The sequence below is a fragment of the Petaurus breviceps genome, unplaced genomic scaffold (genome assembly GCF_028583685.1).
Source record: "Petaurus breviceps papuanus isolate PSGF00001 unplaced genomic scaffold, PetGlider_PUasm1.0 138, whole genome shotgun sequence".
Lineage (NCBI taxonomy): Eukaryota > Metazoa > Chordata > Mammalia > Diprotodontia > Petauridae > Petaurus > Petaurus breviceps.
The window spans coordinates 23,009,115-23,029,095 of NW_027185694.1; the positions used below are offsets into that span (position 1 = coordinate 23,009,115).

Below are 19,981 nucleotides of genomic sequence, written 5' to 3' on the forward strand. Positions count from 1 at the left end.
ATTAGAAGCCACCACTTCATATGTAAAAGGATTAGAGTCATTCTGCTTGGCCCCAATGGAGCAGAACTAGTACCAATGGGTGAAAATTATGGAGAGTCTATTTTTGGCCCAACATAAGGAAGAATTTCTTAACAGTTAGAAATTCCAAACAACACATTGGGATTCCTTGGAAATGGGGAATTCCTTGTCAAGAGTGGTCTTTACATTGAAGATCATTTTCTTCTACTTCTCCAAGAAATGGGAGCAAATGATTTGCTCACAAGCTCTGAGAAGAGGCAGAGAAGGAAGTATTACTCTTTGAAAAGGGATTCCTCTGATAAAACTCATCAACTCCTCCACAGCTCTTTGAGACTCAGAACTAGTTGGAATTGCCCATCAAACAGAGCCATTTCTGGGAAGGGTTTGATACCTTGGATGGATCTGAGGAGCTGCCCCTTGCCTCTTCAGCTCACCTTTTCTGCCTTGGACTTACAAGGGCTGGACTTTTGTATCCTGACTTTTTACTTTTGAAAGACCAAGTCTGACTAAGTTGTGATGCAACCATATTCTGCCAAGGGCTTGGGCCCTTTCTTGTGACTGAAAAGGAAGAGTTCACCAGAGCTGAGTGAAGTGTCTGTTTGTATGTTTGTTTGTCTGGGGAGGGGGGAGCCCAGGGGGCGGGTCACTTCTATAGACTGAAAATAAACTGGACAAAATGGTTTAAAAAAAAAAAGAGTGGTCTTTATATGAAAGTTAGATAACCACTTGTTGAGGAGATCAAAGACAAGAATTAATGCTTCAGGTAGCACTGGACTAGGCCTCTAATGACCCTTCTAATCTAAACTGCTTTGATTCTATGCCCAATCTCCACAGAATATGGACTTTGGAGGGTTGTTGGGTTTTTTGTTTTGTTCTGGTTTTTACTTTTGGGGGGGGGGCCAGGGCGGTTGGGGTTAAGTGACTTGCCCAAGGTCACATGGCTAGTAAGTGTTAAGTGTCTGAGGTGGGATTTGAACTCAGGTCCTCCTGATTCCAAGGTTAGTGCTCTATTCACTGTGCCACCTAGCTGCCCCTTTGTTGGGTTTTTTGACTGCCTTGACTGCTATATCACATTGTTGATTGATGTTGACCTGTGGTCCACTAAAATTCCCAGATCTTTATCAAACTGCTCTCTAGCCACTTTTCATCTTTTACCCATTTGACTTCATTTATCTGTGTTAAATTTCATTTTATCAGATTTGAACCGACTAATCTAATATCAAGATCATTTTGTATACTGATTCTTCCATTCAAATCCATCTTTTTGCCATCTGCAGATTTGACAAGCCTATATCTAAATCATAATGAAAAAAATATTAAAACCACAGGGCCAGGCATAGTCTTGTGCTAGGGGCACAAGATATGGCATAAAACTATATAAAGATATAGTTCTCACATTCTCTTGCATAGTTCATCCCTCTTGTGATCAAGGACATATATATGCAAAGCAGGTAAAATAGTGGTGTAGTCTGTGGTGGGGAAAGAGAGGGTAGCTTAGTGGCCCTTACAGATCTGAAGCACAGGCATTTCTAATCAATTGTTAAATAGCCACAGATGTGAATGTTCATGATCTTGTTACTGACAGTGATTACTGGAAATGGTTGGTTGTTTAACAAGATAAGTGTTTGACTGACAATCTTTTCCAAACTGTATGCCCTCAAGTAGTATTTTTTAACCTCTCATCATCTTAGCTCCAAGGCCTTGGGAAACCAACACCACTACTAATGATTCTGTTGCACACTGTTGTGGAGTTTTACAAAGCACTTTCCTCACAATAACTTTGTGAGGTAGACATTGCAAAAATTATAAAAAAAATCATTTTGGAAAGCCTTGTAGGTTTAAAAAAATTTTTTTTTGTTTCTAAGGAATCACTATTTGGAGAGGATTTAACCTTCTTTTTCCAGGAAGGAAAATCAGCTTCTCAGGTGGGCCACCCCTTGTAAATTAGAAAAAGAAACAACAACAAAAAAGAGTGCTTCATTTCCTAACTTTGATTCCATATTTAATTGTCAGGTCATCTTGATAGATAAGGACCAGACTCATTGGACCAATTTTTACGACCTCTTTTTTTTTTTCCATCTCCCTTTGCTTTCTAAAGCCTACATACCCTAGACTCTTACAAAATTTCCACCAGATGATCTCTGAGGTCCTTTTCGGTTCTGCCCTTTTGTGATCCTATTTGCTCTTCACATTCTCTGTGATTACAATATCCTTTTCCGCCTCTTGAAGTCCTACCTGTTCTCTAAGGTCCATTCAGTCAGTTTGCATTTATTAAACATTTACAACATAAATATGCCAGATACTGAAAAAGACAGAAACAGGCCCTTCCCACAGGGTGGCTCACATTCTAGAAGAGGAGACAAACATGAAGATAACTAGGTACATATAAGATTGTACAAAGTGTGTTGAAATGAATTTCAGTGGGAAAGGCATTAGCAACTGGGAGGCCTGGGAGAGGGTTCCTACAGAAAGCAGAATTGGAGCTGAGTTGTAAAGGAAGCTAGGGAGCCTAAGCAAGTTGGTGAGAAGGGAGAGCCTTCCAAGAACAGGGGAGAAACAGCACAAAGGTGCAGAGAAAAAAAATGAGGTGTGCAAGTAAGCCAGTGTGGCTGGATAAGTAAGACCTGAAGTGGCGGAAATGGCCGGGTTGTGAAGGGCATTAAATGCCAGAGACAACTTTTTTTTTTATCCTGAAGTAATAGAGAGCCACTGGAGTTCATTGAGTAGGGGGTGCCATGGTCATGGGTATGCTTTGGATTGGAGGGAGGAGAGAACAATAAGAAGTTTATTCCAAGCAGGAAGATCAGTTAAGAGGCTACTGCAGTTGTTCTGGCAAAGGTGATAAGGGCCTGAACTAGTGTGGTTCCTGTGTGAGTGGAGACAGGGAGACATATATGAGGAATGTGGTGAAGGGAGAAACAAGATAAGGCAACAGATTGGATATGTAGGTGAGTGAGAATGAGGATTTGAGTGCGCTCCTCAAAAGTAATAGAAAAAAGAAATGGAAAAAAGTAAAACTAAATAAAATGGTGAGCTTTCTGGATTGGGGGACTCCAGGTTTCCTAAAGAAGGGCAAATAGCCCAGGTTGGAAATGGAGCTGATCAGGGTAAGATCAAGCCTGTGAGTAATCCACTTACTTTCAGCCTAGGAAAATTAGTGGGACTCAGTCTTAAAAAAAAATTAACTGTTAGAAATGAACAATTTTTATAACAAAATTAAAAAGTTTTTCCACAAATAAAACCAGTGCAGCAAAATTAAGAGAAGCATAAAAATGAGGGAGGGGCAGGTAGGTGGTACAGTGAATAGAGCACTGGCTCTGGAGTCAGGAGGACCTGATTTCAAATTTGGCCTCAGACAATCAGTGTGACCTTGGGAAAGTCACTTAACCCCAATTGCCCAGGCTTCCCCCTTCCAAAAAGAAGGGAAAATTCTTTGCAATAGGCTTCTCTGATAAAAGTCTTATTTCTCATATATATATATAGAAAATTTATTTCTTCAATTGATATTCAAAGAATATGAACAGGAAGTTTTCAGAGGAAGAAATCCAAGTTCTCAATAGCTAAATGAAAAAAGTGTTCTAAATCATTAATAACTAGAGAAATGTACATCACCTAGAATCTATCAGATTGGCAAAGTTGACAAAAAGAAAAATGACAAATGTTTTTGGGGCTATAGTGAAACGTGCATAATGCATTGTAGGTGAAAATATGAACTGGGTTAGCCATTCTAGAAAACAATTTGGAACTGTGCCCCAAAAGCTTATTAAACTGCACATTTCTTTTGACCCAGCAATACTACTACTAGGTCTATAAACTCCAAAAAGAAAGCTAGCATTTATATCGCACATTAAAGTTGCAAAATGCTTTATGAAAACCTCATTTGGTCCTTGTAACAACTCTGGGAGATAGGTGCTATTTTTATCCCCATTTTACAAATAAGAAAACTAAGAACAAGAAAGATTAAGTGACTTGCCCAGAATCACACGGCTAGTAAATGTTTGAGGTAGAATTTGAATTAAGGTCTTCCTGATTCCAGGTCCAGTTCTTTATCCACTGTGCCACCAAACTGTTTCTGATCAAAAAAAGAGGAAAAGTACCCAAATATACAAAAATATTTATAGCAATTTTTTTGTGTTGGTAAGGATTGGAAATGAAGGAGGTACCTACCCATAAATTAGGAAACACATTATGGTATATGAATGTGATAGAATATTGTTGTGCTGCAAGAAATAATGAAGGAAAATGATAATTTTAGAGAAACCTAGAAAGACTTGTATGAGTTTGATCTCCTGTACTAGACCTTAAGCTCCATGAAGGTAAGGCTAAGACTGACTTATCTTGCATGTAGGAGGCACTATTGAATACATGAATGAAGTACAAAGCAGAAACATTTTTGTGATCAAAACAAAATTCCATGAGATGTTTTAAACCAAGTAAAATTCATATTATTTGTACTTACCCAGATAACACAAGTCACAACCTTTCTCAGCTTCTGTTTCTTAGGTTCCTTTCCACTCAAAATCTGTGGTCCTTTGTTATGATCATCTCTTACTTATTGAGACAACTAAAGACCAACTTTTGAAAAGGTGAAAATGATAGGCATTTTGCTTTATTTTTAAACTATTTAGGTAGACAAATTTCATGGAATTTTATTACATTCAGCATTGCTCTTTCTGTTATCACACTCCCCCACCCCCACAAAATGCATGGAATTCTGTTTCAAAGTCAAAGTCAAATCTACAGGAAATAGGAGTCAAAAATTACAACCCCTACCTACTCTAGGGAAATTCCAAACAAATCTCCTGTGAGCCTTGGAACTCACTGGTTAGGAAGAGGGAAGGCCTAGGGAAGAAAAGTTCAAGATCATTTATAATTCAATCATTGTGACTGCTTAAGACAGTTCTTTCTACTGCTAAAAGGTCAAATTGAGGATAGATAAACAGGAGTTCTCCTTAGCATGTGAGATTCATAAGTACATTTCTCTCAGGAAGGAAACTGAGTAACTTATTTTTCTCTGTCTCTGGGGACGCTGGTATTTTTCACATCCCAATTTCTAGCATGTATTGAAATGAATGTTGAATAGTGTTCTGGATGTAAAATTGAACAAACTTTTAGCTACATATGATAATTCACATTCACATGTTTTAAAGTCCCAAAACACTTCCTCATAACAATCCTTTGAAATACGTAAATCAAATATTATCTCCATTTTACAGATGATGAAACTGATGTCACTTGACTAGTTAATGACAGAGCTAGGACTTGAGCCCAGGTCTCTTGACTCATAGTCTTTTGTGTTTCCCACTATACCACACTGTTCTGAACTGATCCCAGACAAGTTTTGAGTTCAGAGTTATTCAGTGGCTTCAGTAGGATGTTAGCCATAAATTGCCACTGAAATATAGGCATAGGTATTCTATTGGTATTTGAGAAAATAATAGTCCTTCCCGGAGTACTGTCTGCTGGGATATAAATAGAATGTTTGTGTTTATGAAATTTAGTAAATACTTTAGCTTTTTATCAGGAACCATGTCCGCCTCCTAACAAACCTCAATAGATGTTTGTTAAGCACCTGCAGGGCCTCTGCGGTACAAATACTCCTCTAGGAGCTAGAAAACCTTTGTCCAGCAGATCTCTCTTCCATATATTGATTGCTATTTCTTTCTGGTCACATTTTACTATTTAAATTTGGGACTTTCTCATCTTCTTGATTGTGTTCCCTTACCCTCCCTTCCTCTGTTTCTTTTTGAACCCCCCTCGTTGCTATTTGGATGGACTCTGTGATACTGAAGAAGTCATAACAATTCTTTGCCTCATATTTCTTAGTTTTGAAATAGAAATATGAGCCGTGCACTCATAGAGTAGTGAATTGAATATTCTCTAAAATCTACTAAAGTAACTTGGGCACATTGTCCATGGCAACGACTCAGTGTAGTTTGTTCACCAGATCCCTTGTCAGGTGTAACTTTCAAATGAAAATAGGTCAGTGTTTCTCCATGTTCTTCCTGTGCAGTAGAGTAGGCATCACCAAAAGCTGTTGGAGAAGTCTAGTGGGACCACACCTACGAAAGTTGGTCAATTCTGGCAAGTCTTGATTTCCCCAGCATGACATCTTTAGTCCTTATCCTGGGATTATTTCAAGATTTTAAATTGATCAGAACCTAGCTGCTGGCTGCCACTTCTACCATTAGCTTAAATATAACTTGTCCAAGAACACTAAAATCTCCAGTACGCAGAAAAATCTCTTGGATAGAGTTTAATTTTAAGACACAGACATCTCAGGAGTCCCTTTGGCTTTCATAATGATCATTGTTTTACTTTGGAAGCTATTTTTTTTTCTCATGACTTTGGGAGAGGGATCTGAGTTTTGCTTTGTTTTCTTTTTCAGGATTCCCATCATGGTGCTCAAAGTCTTCTTCCCATCTTGCTGTTCCTCAGCAGATAGTGGCCTTTTAATTGGCCGGTGGATCCCAGAACAGAACTCTGCAGTTATCTTGGCTGTTGTCCACTTCCCTTTCATCCCTTTCCAAGTAAAGCAGTACCTCTTTGAAGTACAGAAGGTGAGCCAGGTAGAAATTGTTGTGCTGGGCACTTGGTGTAACAACAAGCAGGAGAAGGAAGAGACCCTGGGCAAATTTTTAGATGATCTAGGCACCATTTTTTCTCATGAGCCTTGGCTCCAACTTAGCAAAGAGAAAGGAAGTAAGTTCTGGAGCTGCCACACCCTTTCCAGACAAGCTGGAACCCCCAAAGAAGATCAGATCATTTTGATCTATTATGACCAGCGCAAAGCCATGCTGTCCCAATTGCATCCCCCTGAGATGTCTCTGGATAACCAGCCAGGGGTCGTCACTGCACCTGATGCTTCAAAACTTGAAGTTGTGTTTGACACGGTAGCCAAAAGTGAGGTGCTGTTCCTGACAGACAGATACGATGATGGGCCCATCAAACTGAGCCACTGGCAGTCAGAGGGTGTGGAGGCCAGCATCATTGTGGAACTGGCAAAGCAGGCATCTGTGCCTGTGTGCATGCTGCTGACATTCTTGCTTTCCCTCGTCTCTGGACTTTGTAGGAGCAGGTGAGTAACTCTAATTGTTTCCCCTTTATCATCCTGGTGTTGGTCAAAATATATGATTAGAATCCAGCACTTGTCTTATGATGTTAATATTAATATATTCCATCTAGATGGAGAAGAAAGGGCATTTGCCAGAGAGGCAGATGATAGCACAGGATTGGACTCATAGTGGAGTTATATCATGTAGTTCTGTGGTGAGGGAGCAGCCATGGGTTGGCACTGGGGGGCAGTGAAGAGAGCCCGAGCTCCAGGGTGGCGATCTCTGTGACCTTTCCTTTTCTGAACCTTGGTTTCCTCCTCTGTAAAGTAGTGATGATGATATTTGTACTAACTACTTCAGAGCTTCAGAGCTCTTCCAGAGCACAAGCATACTGATCATATCAAATGGTGACTATAAGTTTGAATACTATATGGATATTTTGGGTATTCCCTAAACGTGTCTGTCCCATATATAGTAAAAATGTCTTCTGTACTTTACTATCATCTAAAGCCACCCTGGGATTCTGGACTATCAAATTTATAGTGTGGTATAATAGGCAATCTGGAAGCACAGGATTCCCTAGACGTGTGTATATATACTACGTGTATGTGTATTCACAGGTAACATTTCATGTATGCTTCACAGTAACTGACTGATCATCTTTGCAAGTAGGGTGGTATTGAATGCTTTCAGAATTAGGCCTTGAGAATACATTCATCTTGTCTCTTTCTTTAAGAGCTTGTAATTTAAGATGACTTAAGGTATGTGTGGTAAAGTATGTGAATACATCAACAAATGCATACTGCTTGGCATTAATACATGTTGATCACTTAGGTGATCCAGGCCCCTTAGAAAGAATTTTAAGGGGCAGGTGAAGTCAAGATGAAAGTAGAAACAGGACTTCTGAGCGGCTCTGGCTCCCACCTCTTCTAATTCATGTAAAAGGGGACTCTGAACAAACTTTAGAGCTGCAGAATCCACAAAATGACACAGAAAAGCTAACCTCCCGGTGAGGACAGCCTGGCAGACTGTCAGAAAACAGCCTGCGCAGTGAGCCCATGAGCCTGAGGTTTTAGCCTTAGGGCAGTCTGACCAGCCATCGGCTGGAGGGACTTCAGATCACCAGCAGCTGTGGCAGTTTTCAGAATTATCAACACATAGAGGCTAAGGACAAAGTGAGAGGTCAGTGCAGTGTGGAATTTGGGATCCGGTAGTTTGAGAGTGTGGTCCAGCCTTTATCCCCTAGAGGGAGAAGCGGCTGAAACCACCTCATGGCAGCTTCAGCTCCTGGCCTGCAGATTGTAGGGGGACCCATCGACCAGTCTGAGGGGTAATCACTCTTGCTTTAACCTGCTTGGATCTGGATTGCAGTCTAGGGTGGAGGTCCTGGGATATGTGACCAGTTCACAAGAGCATGTGGAGGCTTCAGAGAGGTCACCCAACTAATACCTTCGGCAACGGAGAACACCCCAGCAATTTGAGACAAAAATCCCCTATCTGGTGGCAGAGTCCTACTGTGGCAAAAAGCCAATAACCTGAATGAAGGAAATAAAATAACACCTTAAAAAACAGACTAACTCAAATGGCAAAAGAGGCTCAAAAAGGCGATGAGGAGAAGAATGCCTTAAAAAGCCAAATTTGCCAGATGGAAAAAGAATCTCAAAAGCTCACCGAAGAGAATCATTCCTTCAGAATTAGATTGGAGCAAATGGAACCTAGTGACTTTATGAGAAATCAGGATACTATTAAATAGATCCAAACAAATAAAAAAAATAGAAGGCAATGTGAAATGTCTCATTGGGAAGACCATTGACCTGGAAAATAGATCCAGGAGTTATAATTTTAAAATTATTGTACTAAGGGGCAGGTAGGTGGCACAGTGAATAGAGCACTGGCCCCTGGAATCATGAGGACCAGAGTTCAAATCCGGCCTCAGACACTTAACACAAAAACTAACCATGTGACCTTGGGTAAGTCACTTAGCCCCAATTTCTCTCCAAAAAACCCAAACAAACAAAAAAAAATTATTGGACTACCTGAAAGCCATGATCAAAAAAAGAATCTAGAAATCATCCTTCAGGAAATTCTCAAGGAAAATTGCCCTGATGTTTTAGAACCAGAAGGCAAAATAGAGGTTGAAAGAATCTACCCATCACCTCCTGAAAAAGATCCCAAAAAGAAAACTCCTAGGAATATTATAGCCAGGTTCTAGAATTCCCAGATCAAGAAGAAAATATTACAAATAGCCAGAAAGAAACAATTTGAATAATGTGGAAACACAATCAGGATAACATAGGATCTGGCAGCTTCTACACTGAAGGATTGAAGGGCTTGGAATATGATATTCCAGAGAGCAAAGGAGCTGGGATTAAAACCAAGAATCACCTACCCAGCAAAACTGAGTATCATGTTTCAGGGGAAAATATGGTCGTTCAGTGGAATAGAGGACTTTCAAGCTTTCTTGATGAAAAAACCAGAGTTGAATAGAAAATTTGACATTCAGATACAAGAAGCAAGAGAAGCATGAGAAGGTAAACAGGGAAAAGAAATCATAAGGAACTTATCAAAGTTGAACTATTTACATTCCTACATGGAAAAATGATAATTGTAACTTATGAAATTTTTCTCAGTATGAAAATAGTTGAAGGGAATAGAAGTGTGTGTGTGTGTGTGTATACACAAATACATATATATATATATGTCTATATAGGAGGGTATATGGGCATATGAATACATATGTGAGTGTGTATATATGTGTACAGGTATACATAGATAGAGAGCACAGGACCAATTGAATAGGAAGGGATGATACTTAAAAGGTGAAATTAAGAGGTGAAAGAGGAATATAATGAGAGGAGATGGGGAGAAACAGAATGGGGTCAACTATCTCATATAGAAGAGGCAAGAGAAAATGGTTACAATGGAGGGTAAGAACAGGAAGGCAAAAGGGAATGGGTCAACCTTATTCTCATTGAATTTGGCTCGGGGAAGGAATGACATACACACTAAATAGGGTATCTCACCCTACAGGAGAGTAGGGGGGAGGGGGGTGAGAAGGGGGATGATGGAAGGGAGGGCAGGCTGGGGGGGGAGGGAAGTTGGAAGCACCCACTTTTGAAAAGGGACAAGATCAAAGTAGAGAATAGAACAAGTGGGAGGTGGGATAGGAGGGAGGGAAATATAGTCAGTCTTTTACAATATATCCACTATGGAAATGTTTTTCTTTTTTTTTTTTTAAGCAATTGGGGTTAACTTGCTCAAGGTTACACGGCCAGGTGTTTCTGGGTGGGTGCTAAGTGTCTGAGCCTGGGATTCAATCTCCAGGTCGTCCCAACACTGGAGCCAGTGCTCTTACTGGCTGTGCTACCTGGCCATATGGAAATGTTTTTCATAGCTATACATGTACAATCTACACTGAATTGCTTATCTTCCCAGTAAGGGTGGGTGACAAAGGAGGAAGGGAATGAATCTGGAATTCAAAGTTTTAAAATCAAATGTTTGAAAAAATACATATAAGGGGCGGCCAGGTAGCACAGCGAGTAAGAGCACCGGCTCCAGTGTTGGGATGACCTGGGGATCAAATCTGGGCTCAGACACTTAGCACCCACCCAGAAACAACTGGCCGTGTAACCTTGAGCAAGTTACTTAACCCCAATTGCTTTAAAAAAAAAACCATATATATACTGTTATTAATATTATTTTAATTTAACTGGGAAATAAGATGTAACGGCACTGGGGCATAGAGATCCACCATGCCCTACTGGAAAGTCGGGGGGAGTATGGGAGAAGATGTGGGAGAGAGCAGATTGGAGGAGGGGATATCCAGTGGGATCACTATTTTGGGGTGGGGGTAGGGGAAAAAAATTTCCTATTTGGAAACTGGAGCTTGACTTTCCTACTGTTAGAGGTGAATTTGATTTTTCTTTGTATGGTTGACACCAATTAATGAATACATTTTTCTCAGAATAGGCTCCTTTCTTTTATAGGGATAATCCCTTTTCATCATTCACCACACATTTTTAAGCACATGTTTTGTATACTGTGGCTTAGTACTTAGATATGTTAGAGATGTAGGGATAATTAATGCACAGCTTTGCCTTCAAGGAGCTTGCCATATTGTGTGGGGAGGAGAGAGGATGAAGTGTGTGTACATACATATACCTATATTTAGCTATATTAGATATACACAAACATCCATATGTGTGTGTGTAAATACAAATGAAAATAATGGCAGCTACATTAGAGGATTGTAAAGTACTCTGAAATCAGATGGAGAGAGGCTGAAAGGCTCAAAGAAGGTTTTCTGGAGGATACAGCATTTAAGTTGAGCCTTCAAGGATGGGATAGCATGTCAGTAGGCAGATTTGGAAAAGGCATTTCAGGAATAGGGTATAAGGCCCAAAGGTCAGAGGTAAGGAGGTGAATCATAGGTCTGGGAGATAGTAATTATGGTACTTTGGTTGAAGCATAGAGTATATAAAGGGGAATAGCATGAAAAGTCTAGAAAGGTAAGTTGGAGCCAGACTATGGTAGGACAACAGATAATTCTGTCCTTATTTTACCTTTCTTCTGCTAACCTCTTCTCATTGTCTTCTTGTATCCAAAGTAGAATTTCCCAGGCAATCCAAAGGAATCGTTTAATATTGTCTTCTTGTACCCAGAGTAGAATTTCCTAGGCAATCCAAAGGAGTCATTTAATATTGCACACAGGAAATACAATGAAAGATACTGAGAATAAAACTGGAGAAGAAAATTCAGGGTGAACACACACATGTGTGTATAGGGAAGTTATAGAAGCAGCTTTCGTTAGAACATTTTAATCAAGGGGGAATCAAAAGATTCAGGAAGATATACTACAGATAATTTCCCACACAAAGAAAGCCCTTGGGTATAGAATAAATTTTAGAGTCATTTCCATCTCTCTGGGTGTATAAAGGACTCCTAATTACTATAACCTACATAAATGCACTTGGTACCACCTGGTGGAGAACAGTTGTAATTGCAGAATATTTTCAACAATCAATTTCCTTTGGGGCTTGTGTAACCTAAGGGAGATGGACTAAATTATATGATTAACATGGCTTGCATTCATTTGAAAAGAATCTTTCTAATTAGCCTCTATGCCAACATGCTGCCTTAAGCCAATGTCGAGCCAGCAGAGAGTGCAGAAGATGATTGCTGAGAGTTTTGTTGAATTGGATGTGTAATTTCAGCCGTATAGGGAACGCCCAAGGAAGTCACATCCTCTCCCAATGCAGATCGCTGCCATCTCTGAGATATTCAACCTTGGAGAGCTGCCTGGGCCACTGAGAAGGGATGTGGCTTGAGCAGGGTTGTATAGTTAGTATGTGTTGGAGCAGGGTCTTTCTGACTCAAGGCCTGCTTTCTAATAACAACATAAATTTTCATATTTATGGAGTCCATTTCATTTATCTATCCTTCATATGTAATAATAATAATAATACCTTATATAGAGCTTTATCATCTATGATGTATTCTCACATGCATTATCCTACCTCATTTTATTTATTTATTTATTTTTTTAAAGCAATTGGGGTTAAATAACTTGTTCAAGGTTACACAGCCAGTTATTTTGTCTGAGTGTTAAGTATCTGAGGCCGGAACCGATCCCAGGTCTCCCGACTCTGGGGCCAGTGCTCTTACTAACTGTGCCACCTGTACACCCCTTATCCTACCTCATTTTAGCCTCATAAGAAACCTGAGAGAGAGACAGGAATTATTACCATTGTATAGATGAGGAAACCAAGTCTCAGGAGGAGTGATTTACCTTCGTGGCAGAAATTTAAACTAAACCAAAATCTTCTGGTCCTGAGTCCAAGACCTCTCTCTGCTCACTAGTGCAGGTATATCTAGATATCTAGATAATGATGTATATACCCATACTTAACCAATCAACTTGAGATAGTAGTATACTGTAAGACCAAGGTTTATTTAGTTGGAGACATCCTCTGAAGGAAGTGTTACTGGCAAGAGGTAAAGAGGGAGGAGAGGAGCATCTTTAAGCTAATTCCATGGGGCCTGAATCCTAGTGAATGTTGGTAGGGGATTCCAGTCTGTGCAATTCACATTTTCATACAGATTTTTCTTGGAAATGATTCAGAGCAACTAGTATAATAGAGAAACCTTTAAATTTTGCCCAGAGTTAAGACCTCTTTTTCCTGAGGTTCTAAATTCATGCAGTTGGCAGCACTGCCTTTTTTTCTTAATGAGTTTGAGACACAGTTCCTGCCTGCAGCAAGTATTCTGAACTGAAAATGAAGGTCCTGAGTCCTCAGTTAATGGGAGTAGAAATACTGGGTGTTGAAAACAGGCCACATGTCAGTTTTACTTTCTCCTCCTAGGAAGCCATCTTTTCCGTATAACATTCAAATGTTTATCAAAATAGCTCATTGAACTGCATCTCAGAATTGTTTCTTTTGCTTTATAAGAAGTCTTGTCTCACTGATTATATTATAGATAATAGGAGGAGGTTCCCCAATTTTGCAGGGATAATATTTAGGAGAAGGCTGGAAGTCAGCTCTGTTGCCTAAATGATCTTGGTCATTTCCCCCTGTGAATGTAGAAAACATTTTGGATCTTTTCTTTTAAAGAACTCAGCAGGCTGAAGGCTGTTTAGAAGTTGGCTTCTGGGGAGATGGGATTAAAGAAGATTGGTTTAGGTTAATATTAAAAAGTGGAGTTGAATGAGCTGCCTCTTGTAGTGTCCGTAACAGTTACTGCTATGGAGCTCTGGATATGCCTAGTCCTGTACCTGTCCGCTGGAGTAGTTCTGAAGTTATTCAAGTCCTCCTAGCGTTTCTCTAGGCCTCTGCTAGTGCTGTTCTCCTCTGTCTAGTTGGCCTACAGTGGGCTCATTGGCATGAGGGCCAATATTTGGGGACCTTAGATTATTTTATAAAATAGAAACAGCTTCCCAATTGTAAGATTACTTTCACATTCCTTTCATTACTAGATACTCTTGAGAGGCTCATGGGCCCACAGTAGAACAGTTCTCACTCCCTACCTTCTACGAGATAAAAATTCAGGCAAAAAGGAATCATTATGTAGTGTTAATGCTGACCTGCAACATTCTGTCCTTTTTCTAGTGGCAGAAATGTATTTCTCTATTTTATTTCTGCAGAATATTTAAGTTTTGGCCTTTGTCCTTCATATGGAGCAAACTCTCAACTTGTGAGCAGGTTGGATATCGACTAGAACATCTCAGATTTGTCTTTAGCAATCAAAAAGCTGAGAACCAAACCCAGCTGATGAGGTACAGTATTCTCACCCTCTTGTTTTTCATCTAGCATCTTGAGGCATGACCCTTCCCTAGGGCATTTTGAGGTTTTCACTAATAGTAAACCTTAAAGAAGACTCTTTGGCATAGAGTTCTGACGTGTTATCTCTCCAGCTGCCCCTCACCATCGCTCTCAAACTTTAGGAATTAATAGGCTTTTGTCCCGATAAGTAATTCCCACCTAAACTCCTTCTAAGTGTCCTTCAAGAGGATGGTACAGTGGGATATTGTTATGACCTTTGAGTCTAAAGCCCTACATTTGAATACTGCCCTGTTCCTTAATGCCTGTGGGAACCCTGGGCAGATTTCTGTGCCTAATAATTTACACCCTGCCTAGCTCAGACTTGTAATGAGGATACAGCTGAAGGGTGGATATAAAAGTGTTTTGTAATGTAAACCCCTATACATATGTAAGTTGTTATTGTTACTGAGACAAACTCCTCTGTGTATGTATTTTAACTGCTAGTTTTGACCATCCTGTGACCAAGTTCCATCTTTCATGGAATTTTGCACTAGGAGATCATCTAGTTCAAGCCCCTCATTTTGCAGATGAAGGAACTGAATCCCAGAGGGATAGAAGTGATTTACCCAAGGGAGTCAGCAAGGTAGTAAGGAACAGAGCCAGGATTTGAACTTAGGTCTTCCCACTCTAAATAAATACCTTTCCACTGTATCTCACTGCCTCACTCTGCTACTTATCTTCTACCCTTCTGCCCCTCTCACAGGAAAGCCAACATCTTTGTTTCCCTCCTTCTTGACGTGGCTCTGGGGATCATGCTGCTGTCTTGGTTATATAGGAAGAATCGGATTGGTCAGCTGGCTGACGCTCTCATCCCAGTTGCAGATGTGAGTTAAGTTGAAATTCTAGCCCTGAAGCCCTATGACTGAGCCAGGAATTGGTTCGTTTTCCTTCCTCCCTTTAAAGGGAAAAACCCTTTCTGCTTAAATATCTTTGTATTCTTTCAGAGTAGCTAAAACAATGCCTTGCATGTAGTGGGTGCTTCAGAAAGATCTGTGGGCCAATTGATTTTCCCCAAATCTCTTCTCTTACTACAGCCTATATCCTTTGTTCTGGCCTGATGAAACTCAGAAATCTAAAATACCATTACTCTTGAATAAACAGGATTGTTCTTCGCTGCTGCTACTAAAATGTAATTATAGAAATACAAGATTTCATAATAAAACAGCTGAAGTTTTAAAATCTTATGTGTATTCAATAGTTAACACTAGCTTCCTCTGTTCGAGGCAATTAAAAAGACTCAGAAAATGAGTTTTTACAGCTAAAGAAATTAATCTGTACAGTCATGTGACTTGTGTGAGAGAACACAGTAGTAGTCAGACTTGAAATAGAGCCAATAAGAAATAAAATATTTGACTCTAATTCCCAATTCTAATCCCAATTTGTGCCATTTTAGCAGTCTTTAAATATCAGATTCTGGTCTTAAAACTAGATTTTTTTATGCCACTTATTGGAGATACCCAATTTAGAAATATTTTACCTGGAGGATAACTTTGTCAAATAGTAATTTGTTTAATGAAACAGATTTAACATTCCCTTTCATTTGATTAGATGTAGCTACCTTCCTCTGTTACTAACCCAGTGTTAACATTTCTGATTTCTGAAAGGACAGGTAAACTCCCTGCCTTGGTCTGATTCTCTTATAATAACTAACCTTAGAAGCAGCAGGGTTTTGGCTACAACCCATTATATAAGCACAGTGAAAAAAATCCTCCATCTGCCTAGTACCATGGGCAGATGGACACACAGTACTCAAAGGGCATTGGACCATGGCACCTGCTTTTGGATCTGCTGTTTATAAATACAAATCGTTTTATGTTCCATTGCTTCCATTTTCTTTTTCAGGGTATCCATTGCTTTGTTAAAAATTTCTACTTTCTGCTCTAAACCATTGATTCTCTTTTCAAATTCTTTTTAAGATCTGTAATTTTGCTCATTATGTCTTCCTTCAATTTTTAAAAATTAAGCATTTCAGCTACTCTAGGGGTTCTTGTGGTTATTCTGGCCTCTTTAGAAATGTTTTTATTATGAACTAAATCATTAACAAAACTATTTCAACATAAAAAAGAATAATATAAGAAATTGTTACTTCTGTGCAGCTTGTTTTTTTTTAAGCTGGATGTCAAATTTTTAAAAGTAGTAATTTCTTTTTCATTTTTTTCTGTGTATTTTAAAATATTTTATTGATGTTCTTTGTTTTAAAAGTTTTTTGCATCTCTAGCAGTATCTCATACTCCTGAACAGAAGCCCACCAATATAACAAATATGTATAATTAAGCAAAACAAATTAATGCATCGCTCATGTCTGAAAATGTACCTTTAATCTAATGACCTAGATAGCTTGTGACGTCTCTGCCAAGAAGTAGAAGGTGTGCTTCATCATCAGTTCAATAAAGTCATGTTTTGACTTGACTAAAGGTCACTCTTTTGATTAGGGTTCTGAAGTTTTTCAAACTTGTTGTCCTTTACAATAGTGTATAATGTAAATCATATCATGTAAATCACTTCACTAGATCTGCTCCTTTCACTTGGCATCAGTTCTCATAAGTCTTCCCAAATTTCTCTGAATCCATCATATTTCTCTGTCTTACAATACGATAACATTCTCTTCCATTCATTTGTCAGTTTGTCTAGTCACTCCCCAGTGGATGGGTAGCTACTTTGTTTCCGTTTCTTTGCTACAACAAAACATCCTGCTCCAAATACTTTTGTAGGTATTGGTCCTTTCCCTTTATCTTTGGCATCCTTGGGGTATGTATATGCCTAGAAGTGATTTCTCTGGGCCATAGGGTGTGCACAGTTTAATGACTTTTGGGACACCGTTACACATTTGCTTTCTGGAAGAATTGGACTACTGTACATCTCTATCAACAGTGTATCAACATGAGAGTTCCACCAACAATTGCCATGAGAGCCTCAGAGTTGCTTTAATTTTGGTTTCTCTCATTATTAGTGAATTGAAGTCTTTAACATTGTTGATAGCATACATTTCTTCATTTAAGAACTGCCTATCTTATTGATTGAGGGATGTGTGCTCTTCTTTTTTATGCTTGTATCAATTCCAAATATATATTGGCTATCATACCTTTATGAGGAGAATTTACCAAAAAGATTTTTTTTCAAAAATAACTTTCCCTTCCAATTCTACATACATTGATTTTTCTTGTACAAAAGCTTTTCAATTTTATTTGACCAAAATTGTCCATTTTGTTTTATATGATGACTCACTCTTTTCCCTAATTTTATTATCTCCCTAGCCAAAGTTGTAAAAAGGTATTTGTTTCCCTTCTCATCCAACTTCTTTATGATATGACTTTTTTTATATTTAGGGTATATATCTCTATGTATTTTATTATGTTATATGGTATAAGATGTTGGCCAAAACCTAATTTCTGCCAGAGTGCTTTCAGATTTTCCCAGCAGTTTCTGTCAAATAGGAATCATTGCTCTATTAGTTGGTGTCTGAATTTATTGAACATCTGCTACTCTGTTCAGTAGCATCTGAATCTTTTTTATATAATCTGTTTCACTGATCAATTTTTCTTTTCTTTAAACCAGTACCAAATTGTTGTTGTTGTTTTTTAAGTGTTTATTGCTTTATAGTAGTTTGAGATCTGAGCCTGTTAGGGCACCTTTTTTCCGACTCTTTTTTTTTCCATTATTTCTCTTAAGATTTTTGTTTTTGCAAATTAATTTTATTATCTTTTCATTTAGTTCTTTAAAAAAACAAACAAACCCTTAGAAACTCTATAGTAATTTTATTGATATGACACTAAGTCTATAAATTAATTTATGTAGTGTCATCATTTTTGTTATATTGTCATGGCCCAATCATCAAAAATTGATATTCCTTCAATTATTTAAGTCTTCTTTTATTTCTCTTATATAGCCTCTTTTCTGGGATTCTTAGTTATAATTATTACAGTATTATTCTTTCTGCAGATTTCTATTGGCATTCTTTTACCCCCATATTATTAAAAGTCTTTCTTTTACTCATTTCTTCAGCCTTTCTCTTGGTTTTCCTTATGAACATTTCTTTCTTTTCTCCTTTTTTTGGTTTTTCTCTTTGTTTCATACATTTCTTGCTGTTTTAAGGTAATAAAGGAGAACTGTGCTATGAAATGATCTCTTGGCTGTCTTACTAGAAGTCCCAACATATCTCATTTTTTTCACATCCCAGTGGGATATTTTTTCCTAATCAGCACTCATTTCACTTCTATGCCACAGAGTTTGGATGCATAAACTTATTCTCTGAAGCTTTGCCTGAGTCATCTCACAGTTCCTGGGGACCCCATTGCCCTCTCTTTCAGGGGAAACAGAAGACCAGGACTATATCCCTGCCTTATATTATCAGAATGCAATGAGTTATACGGGTGTATATAGTGATCTGTAGTAGAGATGACAAAATTGCTGCGATTCTGACTCACAGGTTATCTGAAGGAAAATGGAAATGTAAGGGGAGTGGGGAAAATAAAGTGGTGACTGCGAGAACATCTATAACTAACAACTTGTGTGCCTACTTCCCCATCTATGTAAAATTTTTATGAGAACAATCTACACATACATAGAGTGAGGGCATTCATAAGGAGCAGGGTAGGTTTTTAAAAGCAGTATTCTACAATTTGCCACATCTTTACCATCATACAGTTATTGAAGGAAGTAGAAAATGTAAAATTCAACCATTGCTATAAATATATATATGTAACGTATATATCATATATTTAATATTGCCATTGCTATATATTGGTTGTTGCTTTCATTAGGCATTTGAGTACAAAAAGCCATGTTAAATGCTCATACCCCCATGCCTCAAAATCATTCAAGTTACTTTGAAAGCTATAACAATAAGAATAGCCTTGTTCAATGACTCTCTGATCACAAATTTCACATGAGGTTTAAAACAGGGAAATGTATAGTCTTACCAAAGGTATTCCATGCTGTAGTGGAGGATATTCAGCATAGAGTTCACATTAAAGAGGATTTTTCTATGGATAGTCAGGTCCTCCAGTGGTTTCTATTTGTAGATGACATCATGCTGGTTGTATAGTGTCCTAGAACATTGAAGACATACATAAGCCCTGAAAGGAGTTTACCTGGTCATCTACAGAAGGGCCAAGTAGATAAGAACTGTGTCTGTTAACCAGGTTATAGCATTGGTTGGTCAGCCTAGAGCTTGTCCCTCGGTGTGTCTGTTTGGGACAGGTACTACAGATGGACAATGACTTGGGCCCAGAATCAAATAGGAGGAAGGGAATGCTTTCAGAATGTTGCACAGCTCCTTTTAATGAACTCAAACTTCTCTCTGCAACCAAGGCCCATCTTTTAAGCATCAGTATTTTCCTGGTGTGATTCTATGGTTGTGAGACAGAGATCCAAAGAATTAAAAATGAATATTATACAGGGGTCAGTAAAGAGGTACATGGTGGTTATGAGCAGGAACTTTGAAAAAAGAGCAAGAGTGAAGGATGACATTAGGGAAATGGACATAAAAGAAGGACTGGTCATATGAGGAGAATGAGGCGGTGATAGGTAGACAGCCAGAGTTCCCCACCGAAATCCTCTGGAGGTCAAAAGAAATCTAGGAAGGTTCTT

At 38.7% G+C, this 19,981-nt stretch overlaps 1 protein-coding gene and 1 long non-coding RNA gene across 5 annotated transcripts in view; one reads left to right on the forward strand and one right to left on the reverse strand.

Annotated features, from left to right (window-relative positions):
* PIGQ (phosphatidylinositol glycan anchor biosynthesis class Q) overlaps positions 1–19,981 on the forward strand; it is a 56,681-nt gene that overhangs the window by 12,179 nt on the left and 24,521 nt on the right. For both annotated transcript variants that reach the window (XM_069108004.1, XM_069107997.1), the window contains exons 2-4: positions 6,407–7,096; positions 14,215–14,346; positions 15,096–15,216. In XM_069108004.1, the coding sequence (XP_068964105.1) occupies positions 6,417–7,096; positions 14,215–14,346; positions 15,096–15,216 (933 nt within the window). In that variant the 5' untranslated portion in view covers positions 6,407–6,416. The remainder of the gene's footprint in view (positions 1–6,406; positions 7,097–14,214; positions 14,347–15,095; positions 15,217–19,981) is intronic.
* The window catches only part of LOC138177040 (uncharacterized), a 34,163-nt gene continuing 21,174 nt past the window's right edge, over positions 6,993–19,981 (reverse strand). For all 3 annotated transcript variants that reach the window (XR_011172419.1, XR_011172422.1, XR_011172420.1), the window contains 3 exons: positions 19,312–19,440; positions 11,636–11,745; positions 6,993–7,129 (listed from right to left, as the gene is read on the reverse strand). This is a non-coding gene — a long non-coding RNA (uncharacterized lncRNA). The remainder of the gene's footprint in view (positions 7,130–11,635; positions 11,746–19,311; positions 19,441–19,981) is intronic.